This window comes from Macrobrachium nipponense, chromosome 11, assembly GCF_015104395.2.
Source record: "Macrobrachium nipponense isolate FS-2020 chromosome 11, ASM1510439v2, whole genome shotgun sequence".
NCBI lineage: Eukaryota > Metazoa > Arthropoda > Malacostraca > Decapoda > Palaemonidae > Macrobrachium > Macrobrachium nipponense.
This window is the reverse complement of record NC_061087.1, coordinates 84,512,345-84,524,771: the sequence shown is the minus strand read 5'-3', so window position 1 is coordinate 84,524,771 and position 12,427 is coordinate 84,512,345. Positions and strand designations below refer to the sequence as shown.

Here is a 12,427-nt window from a genome sequence, read left to right as displayed (position 1 = left end):
TGCTGAAAATAAAATTCATTATTATTATTATGAGCATAATTTGGAATGAAAGTAATGTTTGTGAAATGAGTTTTTTTTATTTATAAATATTGCGATGCCTAAAATACCTGAGAAAACTTCACTGTACAGGTTTAACAAGAATTATATGTTATCAAAGGAAAATGTCTTTCTATATTATAATATATACTATTGAAAATAGAATATGTTATACCACGGTAAGACATACATTCTATATTCAATATCTCGCAAGAGATGCTTTCCCTAAACCGGCTTAAAATAATTCTGCGACTGCATGTGATCTTGAAATACAAACGAGTTAAGTCGACAAACATTCAGTGACATAAATGTTTTAAAGACAATTGATTAGCCAGTAAATTTTCTTCGATTCCTGTTAAAATGGATTTAGGAATCTCGCAAGTGGCAGCTAACTCGACATATTTGTGGACTGCTGCCTCTCTTTGATCCACCGATTCCTAGATTATAGAAAATGGCGTAATAACTAGAATGTCAAACAAATGGAAAATGCAATTTTGGAAAAGAAACTGACATGAAATGTGGTTTAGGCAACATATACAAAATTATAATGCTTATAAAACTTATAAAATAAAAAATATTTATCCATTGAGAGAAAATAAAGATATTGCAAATCTTCAGGAGACCTACTTTCCATGTTCAACTACATTTGCTTTGAACTTTCTTACTTTTCTTTTTTTTAAAGGATTTTCCCCCCTTGGAGATAGTGCAGTCAGTGGACCTCGTGCGGTGCACTGTAGACATTACTTAAAGGTCTTTGCACCGTGCCTTTGGCCCCTAGCTGCAACCACTTTCGTTCCTTTTACTGTACCTCTTTTCATGTTCTCATTCTTCATCTTACTTTCAACCTCTCCTGACACTTGAGCCATAGTGCAACTGCAAAGTTTTCCTCCTGTTACACCTTTCAAAACATTTGCTGTCAATTTCCATTTTAGCGCTGAATAACCTCATAGGTCCCAGTGCTTGGCCTTTGGCCTAAATTCTATATTCAATTCAATTTAAGGATTTTCATGATACCTAGAAAAGCGACTACCACTTACAAGGGACGTCGTTCAGCTTCTGCCTCTCCTCCTCGAGTTTCACCTTGAGTCCCTCGGCCTCCTTCGAGAGAGCCTCGACGCTCTCCGTCGACTGCTCCACTGTCAGGCCTCCGTCGGTCATGGCTGCGGGAGGGGCGGAAACCTCAACCTCCTCCTGCACAAAAAAAGGCTGCTGCAGACGCCCTCAGTACCTCCTCGCACCTCTTTGCCTCGCTTCAGTTTTATGGCAACATCTTGACCTTCTCTTGAACCTGCTCCTGTGTAGTTACCTGTAAAGTTATCGACTTAATTAGGTTCGGTATAAAATACAATGTATGGATAGAACTTAAACTTACTTAAGGATACAGAGTGTATTATTATCATAAAACTGACAAAGGATCAATATAATAAGTGAGGATAATAGCTAACCACAGAGTGACTTGGTATGGAAAAATAGTTAAGCGCCTGTGGGTAAAAACTGCGAGCAATGACAGCCATTTCAGAGAGAGAGAGATCCATATCTCTTCCATCTTCTATATAAACTAAAGTTTGAACGCAATCGGTGATAATGGAAGAGAAAGGAAAAATCAGAGGACACGGACGCACACAAACCCGCGCACACAGAAAAAGAAACAGAAAGGGAGAGAAAGAGATAATCCTAAATGCCTGCTTATTTTCATCCAGAGAGAGAGAGAAAGTTACGATTTCAAACCTCGAAGCCTACCACCAGGTTCACTGTTTATAAGTCTAGGTCTAGGAGGTGTGGTCTACACCCGTTTCATATAACTTGAAAATGCAATAAAAGAAAGAAAAAAAAACATTACTGATTTTATGGCACATCATTATCAAATATTATTCCAATGATGATAATATAAAAGTGATTCTTTCTTTTAGTAACGAAAATAATCCAGAATACCTTTTAATTCCTAATGATTATTCATACTTACAAGTACGATTTAAATGAAAGCTCAGGCCCCATAGCGACTACTTATAATGTCGATGCAGCCTAATGAGTTCTACTTGTACGTTGCGTAACAGGGAGGGAAGGACACAGGGAAGGATTAATTGCTGTTACGTAACATTTCATAACACTAACGAGAGGCTGTCGTGAAATACTTAGTTACCTTCGAAAAAAGAAGAGCCATCTTCCTGCCAAGCGGGATCACCATCAACACTATCACTTGAACTCAGTTTTCTTTAATCATCATCATCATCCATAACTAGGCTAAGGCATCCTCGTTATTATTAGTACCTATACATCTATGTCACTCTGTCATCGTCGTCACCAACTGTGCTCGTGTTATCGACACTATCTCCATCGTCATAAATACTTCAACTGCCATCATCTTCACGCAGGCAAAACAGCATGACGGACATAACGCACTCATACCATGAGTCTATGCGTTGTCTCTCACAAGTTTCTGAAATATCTCCCTTCTCCCGTTTCTCCAAACTTTCTACAGTCAACAAGGAAATTTCAATATGCCATGTTCGTTACCTGTTCATTAATTCAATACTTTTAACAAGAGAAACAAGGAATAGGGTAGTAAGCCAATGCATACTCAGGCTATCACAGTAAAAGCCTAAAAATACCTCATAGTATCCTTTCGTTAAAATGTCGACATTTTTAGACACAACTGTCAAAATTTAGGCAAAAATTTGACGCTGACCGAGCACAAGTTCAACAAGATTGAGGCTATGACAGCAATCATCTTGCGAAATTTGCGATGCTCTACCAGCACCATTGGCCAACGCTCGTACGTTAAATGCGGTTTACGTTTTAGTTTTCTGCTTGTTTAATCGATTCTGCATTGAGATAATTCATATCCAAAAATAAAAATTGGCACCAATTAAAATTCTGACTTTTACGCCTAACAGTTTTAAAATATTTTATCTAAATTTGAGGAATAAACGAACTTTCACCGCAAGTTCTGGCTGGTTCGCGACCATGAAGAGTATCGTCTGATACTAAATGCGATTCACGTTTTGGCGAATCCATTTTGTGCCACGATCATCTATCGCCAAAGGGATAAAAAGAATGCACATCTAAAGCTGTTCTTCAAATATCGAATTAAAATTATGAAAATTTGTGGTAAACGAAAATTCAGCGGACGTCACTGTCATGTCTTTGTGAGTGACGTCATCATCGATCAAGGACATCTTCCACTGCCCACGCGAAATGAAGATTTAACGTAATGTTCACCAATGCTATGATGAAATTTCAATCTTTTTGCGAGGTAAAAAATGGGTGGTGTGAATTCAGTTTAAATTGTGGGTTTATATGCGTACTTCTAATATACAAGTGTTGTATATTGGAGTATTTCAGAGGAATATCTCTGACGAGATACTGAAAACTGAAATGGAAGATAGTAACTTTGCGCCTGCGTAGGCGTGAATGAAAGCGAAAGCAAAGGAGGAGAAAAACATTCCGTTTCAAGACTGCTTACACCGGTAGATAAGAACATCTTTCCAGCTGTGAGAAAAAGGAAAGAAAGTTGAAAAGAAATCTAACAGAGCAAAGTAAAATGAGACAAACCCGTTTGCCTTTATCACTACGGGGATTTTTATTTTCAAAAGACTGCATGATAACGTATGTAAGGCACGTACGATCACACCAAACACACACACATAGGCGGCAACAAATTATCTTTACCAACGTGACAAGACTTCATTTGGTCCAGATGGTAAAACGTTATATTATTAGTTATTAGTTTAATTTTAATCGGTCACGCGAGTAACGATAACGTGACGTACTTAGTAAGCGATGTTCCAAATTTTTTTCTCGATCATTTGAAAAATAAATAAATAGATCACTTACGATGACTGAAGAACGACCACCTAGACGGGACACGCATACACACCACAATTTCTAATACTTAGAAATGGTGAGTTTTTAAACACATGCGCTTACGTAAAGACAGGATGTGCGCTGGTGTAAGTGCCGTCTTATCATGTGACTGTCTTTTCCTGTCAAAAAAGTGCGGCGAATAGTACGTAAATGTCAGCACATTAAGATGTTTTATATTATAATAGTTGGATCTCTTGACTGATGTGTATTTAAATCAATGTTGTGTTAAGTTTTTTTTTTTTAATAAAATTAATGTAATTCATGTTCAACTACTTATACACACGCTCATACATACATATATATATATATATATATATTATATATATATATATATAATATATATGTGTGTGTGTGTGTGTGTGTGTGTGTGTGTGTGTGTGTGTGTGTGTCATCACAGCGAAGTATAGCAATTTTAATGAAAATTAAGGCAACAAGAAATCCTGATTTATCATTGAAGTACAATATTATAAAAAAAATGTTATTTTTACCATATTTGTCACCTAGATTTGGCAGAACAGTAGTATTACTGTATTGCTGTAAGTTTGGCTATGATTGTAAACTGGATCAAATGCATTCTAATGAGTCTTAGAATCTATTATAAATTTTATTATACTCATTATATTTCCGAATATTTTGTGAGTGTTCTGATTAAGGGAAAGCCGTGGCTTCTTGTCTCGCATGAAACTTATCCATCCTAACTAATTTTTCAGAAGAAGAAGAAAAAGAAGAAGATACTGAATACATTCAAGTTACTGACATCCTCCGATGAAACAAAACAGGAGTGATGACGTCATCGCGTATCTCTCACACCCCCGCCCCCGCGGAAAAATATGCATTGCAGCTTTCCTCCTCCTCAATATAATTAACGAAATAAATAAACTTACACAATAACTGGGTAAGTAAATAAAACATCTCGATCAATTTAGCAGGTACAATGATTAAAGAGAACTTGTTTAAATTTCAGGACAGCTATTTTCTACCGATTGTTTATGCAGTAAGACTATAAATTATATATACCAATGTCATAAACAGCATTCTGTAATTACATCAGGTACGTTACCCTGCATGAGGGTTTCTGGTAAAGAGTTTAGGAGATGCAGAAATAAATTATTAAAAAAAAAAACAGTTGACTGATTAATGGTGTAAAATGAACCTGTTAAAAGCAGTTCAAGAGTCAAGGTGAGAGAGCTGAACGTGTGGGGAATGCAATTGACAGACTGACAGACAAGTATTATATCTTCGTTAAATAAGTTAAGTATATTTTAGTTTTACCAGACCACTGAGCTGATTAACAGCTCTCCTAGGGCTGGCCCATTTTGTGGGATCCGAACCACATTATATCTGATTACACGTTGGCATTATATCTTCGTGTTTTTAGACGTATTCGTTGTTGAGATTATTCGGAAAAAATAAGAGGAGAACATAATGACGACAGCGTGAATGGTTGATAGAGAAAGAAAGATAAACATATGTCAATGGTGAAAAGTTGCAGAGACCAGAAAAAGTTTGAAGGTTTTGCGGGGAAGTCGCTAGTGATTGTCAATAGACTTATGTTAAAACTAAATGAAAACCAGAAGAGAAAAACTAGAGAGATATTCATCTTGTTACTGCTAAAGCTTTAGGTACTTCTTTGATAATATAAATTCATGATGCTATACCTGCAGTATCAAGGGAAGAAGTCAGATTAAACAACAGTCCCTTTCTTGACCCCATTATTCTTCATGCAAGGAGGAAAAGTGAAGTTAATATACAATAGGAAAGGTTGGACAGGTGAAAAAAAAAGAGAGAAACTCGAAGTAACATCAAATAATACGGAACATGCAAGAAAAATTACAGTACATGATGACTGGGGATGCCAGGATAAAGGGAGATTGATTAGTAAATGCGACATCCATATTTGCAAATCAGATGACCAGGGAGATGGAAGTAAGGAAAAGTGGAATAAATAGAAGATCCGGACTGATACAGCATTATCAAGAAAATTACCATTTGCAAGACAAATGAATAGACTCATGATCGAGAGTAGGGTACTGAATATTTGGCGAGGTCAATCACATTGGTTATCAGTTAGCCGACGTTGTAATTGTGGATAATATGCTGACTACTACATTGCTTTCTTCTGATTCCAGCTTTTAACCCCACTGAAGTCAGGGAGGCTAGTAAATTCACATCAACCGTGCATTTGATGTCTAGGCCAGTCCCTCACCACGCTCCTGATTGGCTGTTGATAAGCCAATGGCAGGGCTGGAAACTCTCAGTCTCTCTCGAGAGTTCACATAGGCAGGATGTATGTTCCACTTCTCCTGAGGGATACGTCTTGTTAAAGTATCCCTCATGAGAGGTGCAACATACATCCTGCCTATGTGAACTCTCGAGAGAGACTGAGAGTTTCCAGCCATGTGATTGGCCTATCAACAGCCAATCAGGAGCGTCGTAACGGACTGGCCTAGACATCTAATGCACGGTTGATGTGAATCTACTATAACCCGCCACACATCGGAAACCGTAGAAATTCTCATTACAGAGTCAGAAAAATGTTTCAGCGCACTTCTCCGCAATCTTGCAAGATTATACACTTCCTCATTTGGTCCACATCTTAATTAGGCTTAAGTACAGGTTGGGTGACCAGAAGTCCCCATTTGCTAGCGCAGTCCCCCCTTTGATATCCTTTCCCTTCAGAAGATCACAATCTTCGATGGACGGACGCACCAATGCTACTCTTCACAGGCTGCGCCTTATGTTTGATCCCCACAATATAAGTTTTCAGACTATATATAAGAAACTCCAAGTTGCAATGAATTAGCTTTTGACCTACTGGGATTATGTTCTGGAAATACTAATTGGAACTTTGGTGGCTGATGAAGTAAAGGGAAAATAAAGTCCGTTAATTAGGCAAATATAGAAAGAAATTTAAATGGTGTTAATACTGCCGTTTGTACATTGAATAACTATGAGAAAGCTGCATTGATTGTTTATCTGTGGCTACACAATGGAAATCAGGAAATCATTAGAGAGAATGTTGTCTCTTCTCTACATTTATGCTGCTAAAGTAGAGCAACTGAAAGACATTTGTGAGAAGCTGTAGTACGTCATTAAAATTCAGAGCTTGAAGACCAACAGCTATAGAGGATTCTGACGTGCAAACATTTTTTTTTCCCGGCGAGAAAAATGTTCAAGTATTCTACAGCAGGTTTTTGACAATCCATTAGCAGAGTTTATTTTTTTCTTTTTTATTTTAAAGTCAAGGGGCAGTATTCATCACTGGCACATGGTAGCATACAAATGGTTTTGATTAGACCCTTCTCCAAAAATAATAAAGTATCCACTTCTCCTGTTCAAGAAACCATAACTTTCATTTCAAGCGATAAACCCCAATTTGAAATTGGATTAGAATGAAGTTTTTGCTGAAATACCCCGTGTTAAGTTAAGTTTTCTGAAGGGCGAAAAGATGATACAATGAAAGTCAATTTTCAAAAGGGTAAATAGTCCTTTTCAAAACATTCAAAAGCCCTGTTGAGTTTTTCCAATGTCTCCCTGCCTCTGCAAAGAGAATATTCTCTAGTGAGAAATATTTGACATCGGTTTATAACCAATTACTTGTGACAACATAGAAGTCGGCTATGATATTGAAATGCGATTTTGACCTGAGTTATATTGACTTTTGTGAGCACTTTAAAAGTCAACTTTCATTCCTTGAAAATTAAGAATCTAATCCAATGGAATACTAAGATAATAGTGTGTGTATGTTTTTATTCTTTTTTTCTTATTCTATCCACATTTTTATAATTTCTTTCTTGAATCAACAAAGCAGAAGTTTTCTTACTGTAAGTTAGTTATCTGAATAATTAATTTCGGAGTCAAAGATTTTTATTCATTCAGCTACTTTTCATGTATCGTAATATTGAACTTCTGACGGATACATTTTATATTTAGGTATGTATATATGTGGCTTATAGAATAGGCTCTGCAGCATACACAACGAAGAGAAGAGGGTGTGGGTTATTTTAACGCCATCTATCGATTGCTCAATTAACCCTAATCAAATATCCGTTATTGGAAGACCATAGAGGATTATTTATGGATGATAATTTATTGCTTCACACATTTTTTGGCTCTTTGCTACTATATTTGTAATTGAATATTTAACCTAGGATACGATATTGGAGATATCGACCTTGAAATAATTATGGATGCATTGTGAAATTTTGTATTTGTAATTGATAAGTGAATATCGAACAATTATAAAAGTAATAATGACCATGATGGTGACAATAATGGTAAGGATAATACCTGTAATTTAAATATATATATATATATATATATATATATATATATATATATATATATATATATATATATATATATATATACTGATGGACTTCATTCCTAGGTTGTTTGGTTCTTTTCTGACACCGTGTGAAGATATAATATTAATATTAATAATTACCTAACGTGGTTCATTACTTATCTTTAGATAAGTGTTAAGTTTTTTTTTCTATTATTTCTTTTACCTTGTCACGTTTCAGTTAAAACAGTATTATTTTTTATCGTTCCCGGACAAGATCACTTAACAGTACTTAAGTTTCTGTTATGATTTCAGGAGCTATGTCGTTAGATGGTGGTATGTCATCTTAATATTTGGAAATTGCCGTTGATATGCTGAATTCTACCGGGAACACGCCGGTCTTGGCATATGAAACGTCACTCTTATTGACCTATAAGACTTTAACGATATTTTAAATCTCAGTCGAATAAGCACATATTGAAAAGAAAATCTAAATTAGAAACAGCCTCATAGATAGAACTAGCAAGCTCCTATGAAATATGGACAAGTTTAAATAAAGATAATAAATAGTACAATGATGTATATATATTATATATATATATATATATATATATATATATGTGTGTATATATATATATATATATATATATATATATATATATATATATATATATATATATATCAAGCCAATTACCCTATCATGGGTAGATTCAGAGAAAATAAAAGGCAATATCCAGTAGCACATTCAGTATGAATTTATTAATATATTCAAGTAACATACATACATACTTAGTATATATATAGATCTGTATATATATATATATATATATATATATATATATATATATATATATATATATATGTATGTATGTGCTGATGCACACATAGTCATATTACGTGGAAACCCCATATGCTTATCTGCCTTTAGAAAATGTATACAAACAAATAATTTCGTCCCTTTGTTTGTGATACTGGTTTTAGGGGTCTCCAGATCAATGCATGCATCTCGCCCCCACCCCCACCCCCACCTCCTCCCTCCTCTCCCACACCAAAAAAAAATCCGCGAGGCATTGAACAAACCCAGAAGAAACCTGCAGTGGTCATTTATACTTTTAAAACGAAGCGGTTCCTCCCCTTGCTGGGATTATGATTCCACTCGCTCTTTCCGTCTCTTATATATATATATATATAATATATTATGTATATATATTATATATAATTATATATATGTATATATATATTATACATTAACATATATATGTATATATATATATATATATATATATATATATATGTGTGTGTGTGTGTGTGTGTTTGTGTGTATGTATGTATGAATATTAAATATTCTAACAGGGGTTCCAGCAAGACAACAGCTCACATGATCAATCTATAATATACAAATATGAATTATTGACAGAAGCTAGCTTACAAGTATTAAAAGCTAGCTTCTGTCAATAATTCATATTTGTATATCATAGTTTTATTCCAGACTGATGATGTGCCATTGTCTTGGGGCACGAAACGTCTCTCAAAAGATTGATCATGTGAGCTGTTTTGCTGGAACCCCTGTTGGAATGTATAGCTGTCTGCCCGGAGTCATTATGTATAAATATACATATGTTATATGAACAATTTCCAAGTATACGAGATCACTGATTACTGTAAGCATTACAGCACCTCATTTTCATGCGATAATTTTGATATTTATTGCCCAAACTCTCTCTCTCTCTCTCTCTCTCTCTCTCTCTCTCTCTCTCTCTCTCTCTCTCTCTCTCTCTCTCTCTCTCTCTCTCTCTCTCCACTCTGAAATAACAATCAGTTAAACTGTTTGTTCCTTCACAATTAGTTTTGTTCCAGTGGAGTTAACTGTTAATCTCTCTTCCTATTAAGTTCTGATTTTTATCATTTATCTTTTCATTTGGATAATTGGCGTTTCCTTCGTCCTCCCATCTTCGTTAATATCTGTTCTATCTGAGTCTCTATTTGAAGCTTTCTTATTAGTATTGTTTCATCATCATCATCATCTTTACCTCCAATTCCGCCACTCGTGTCTTTCTTGCGCTTTCACTTTCACAAATCTCCATTGATCGCCAGTCTCCCTTCTGAGGGTTCTGATTTCAAGTGAGTCTGGATCTTCGAGTACAGCTGGTGCCCAGATTTACGTTTATGTTTAAACAAAGTGAACAAAGTACTGTCGTCTTTACTTGGTTTTTAAAATCCATTTATTTTGCAACCATCCGGCGCTTTCTAGTTTTAGACAAGTAAATTTACCGTTCACTCTCTCATCCGTGATGCCAGTGACACACTGAATATTGGGACGTCGTAAGATTAATATCCCAGGATGTCACTTCTCTGAGATTTACACAAGGTTCTCAGTCTGCATCCGATCTCAGTCGTCTTTTATTATCTTTCTACTCTGCAACTTTAAGATCTCCTTCAAATTTTTTCGGTCGTGCAGCTTACTAAAAATAAAAAAAACTGGAGTGTAGATTATCCACGTCCTATTTACTTCTAAAAAAGAAATAACTAAATGAATAAACAGATATATATATATATTATATATATATATATATATATATATATATGATATATATATATATATATTTCACACATCCCCACACACACGTAATATATATATATATATTATATATTATATATATATATATAATATATATACATATATATATATATATATATATATATATATATATATAATAATATATATTATGTGTGTGTGGGGATGTGTGAAATAAATTCATGTTTTATGTATACGTTTATGCATGGGCATTCATATATACAAAATAACTACACCATGCACTCTTACACATTTATTATGTTCGTACATATCATTATCCTATATTGTTTGTTTGTACTATTCTTGCTCACGTCCGCTCATAGGTACCTGCGATCTGTATTCGAGATGATAAGTAGGTATAAGTAGGTGAAGGGCTTCGGTACCCTTCCTCTCTCCTCTTACTTTGCCAAGGTCAGAAAACTGCTGTATCTTTATAAGAAGATCACTGCGTAAGCTTTATATATTTATAAAAATATTTGGAGACAATTGTCCTACGATTCGCCTCCTTCAGTGTTTATTAACCGCGTACTGTTGTCTTTTTATGTTTACGATTCCTCTGACGACCAGTATTCCCTTACCACGACCAGTGCTTCCTTACCTCACCTGTGTTGTTTCGTCCGAGGCGGATTGGACTCGTGCGGCACTCAGATGTACTCGTATTTTCCCCTTTATTCCTTCTACAGGCAGGAGACAGCTCTGTCCAGTTTCCTGCCGCAGGCCATGGAGCGAGTAGTACCCGTCCTGGGGCTGGTCTATCGAAGCACTAACTAGACATGAAATCGAAAACGTTCTGGCGGCGACATTTCTGTGCGGGATAAACCCCTCTCAGACTTCTCGCCAGAGAACCGTCTAGCGATCGACAATCGAATCGAGTCGTGGTCAGTCTTTCGCGATGACGACCGCTGGAGGAGAACTAGGGGGAAAGAAAGTGGGGATCGAGAGTACACGAAGCAAATTGCAGAAGGACTAAAGGGGGTGTCCTGAGTGGCACTGGCTCTGCTGCTGCTGCTGCGCTACGCGACCAGCTGCCCTTCCCGCGCAGATCAATTCGGAGACTCGGGGAGAGAGAGAGAGAGAGAGAGAGAGAGAGAGAGAGTCACTGGGAGGGAGAGAAAGGTACCCCAACCAAATGTACCCTCCTTTTCGTCGGCTGCTACCAGCATTTCCTCCATTTCCTCCTCCTCCTCCTCCTCCTTCCCCTCTTAATTCATCTCTCCCCTTCCATCTTCCTTTCTCTATCGCAGATAAGTCCTTTCTCTCTTTCTCTCTCTCCCTCTCTCCTGGTCCGTCGCTTCCCTTTTCCCCTCCTTCACGCCCATCCTCTTCCTTCCCCTCGACAACCCTTGCCAAAACACGCCAGACATCACGGACGAATTTCACTTATGACTTCATCGGCAGGTGGCGCTCGACATCGTCACACTCAAACCACCATTTTCCCTTTAATTCTCAAATTATTCTCTCTTTTTTTCTTTCTTTTTTTTGTCGTAACAGAGCAATAAAATTGTGTGACAACATATGCAGCAAATGTTTTAAATCTATCGTTTATCTTATGTAGCTAAAACGAACATAATTTGCAAGAAATATTTCAAACCAAATTAATCTTCATCACATTTCATTACCCATGTATAAATACACCTACTAGATTGGTCATTTGAAGAAGGTAAGTC

The 12,427-nt window shown here is 36.2% G+C and overlaps 1 protein-coding gene across 3 annotated transcripts in view; it reads right to left on the bottom strand.

Annotated features, from left to right (window-relative positions):
• LOC135206729 (guanine nucleotide-binding protein subunit beta-5-like) overlaps nucleotides 1-12,001 on the bottom strand; it is a 28,832-nt gene extending 16,831 nt beyond the window's left edge. The window contains exons 1-2 of one of the 3 annotated variants that reach the window (XM_064238194.1): nucleotides 11,359-12,001; nucleotides 1,074-1,342 (exon numbers count right to left, since the gene is read on the bottom strand). In XM_064238194.1, coding sequence (XP_064094264.1) covers nucleotides 1,074-1,194 — 121 coding nt within the window. In that variant the 5' untranslated portion in view covers nucleotides 1,195-1,342; nucleotides 11,359-12,001. Of the gene's footprint in view, nucleotides 1-1,073; nucleotides 1,343-3,870; nucleotides 3,912-11,358 lie in introns of those variants that run through there. The other 2 variants (XM_064238203.1, XM_064238212.1) reach the window with 2 other exon arrangements.
• Between the last annotated feature and the right edge of the window lie 426 nt (nucleotides 12,002-12,427).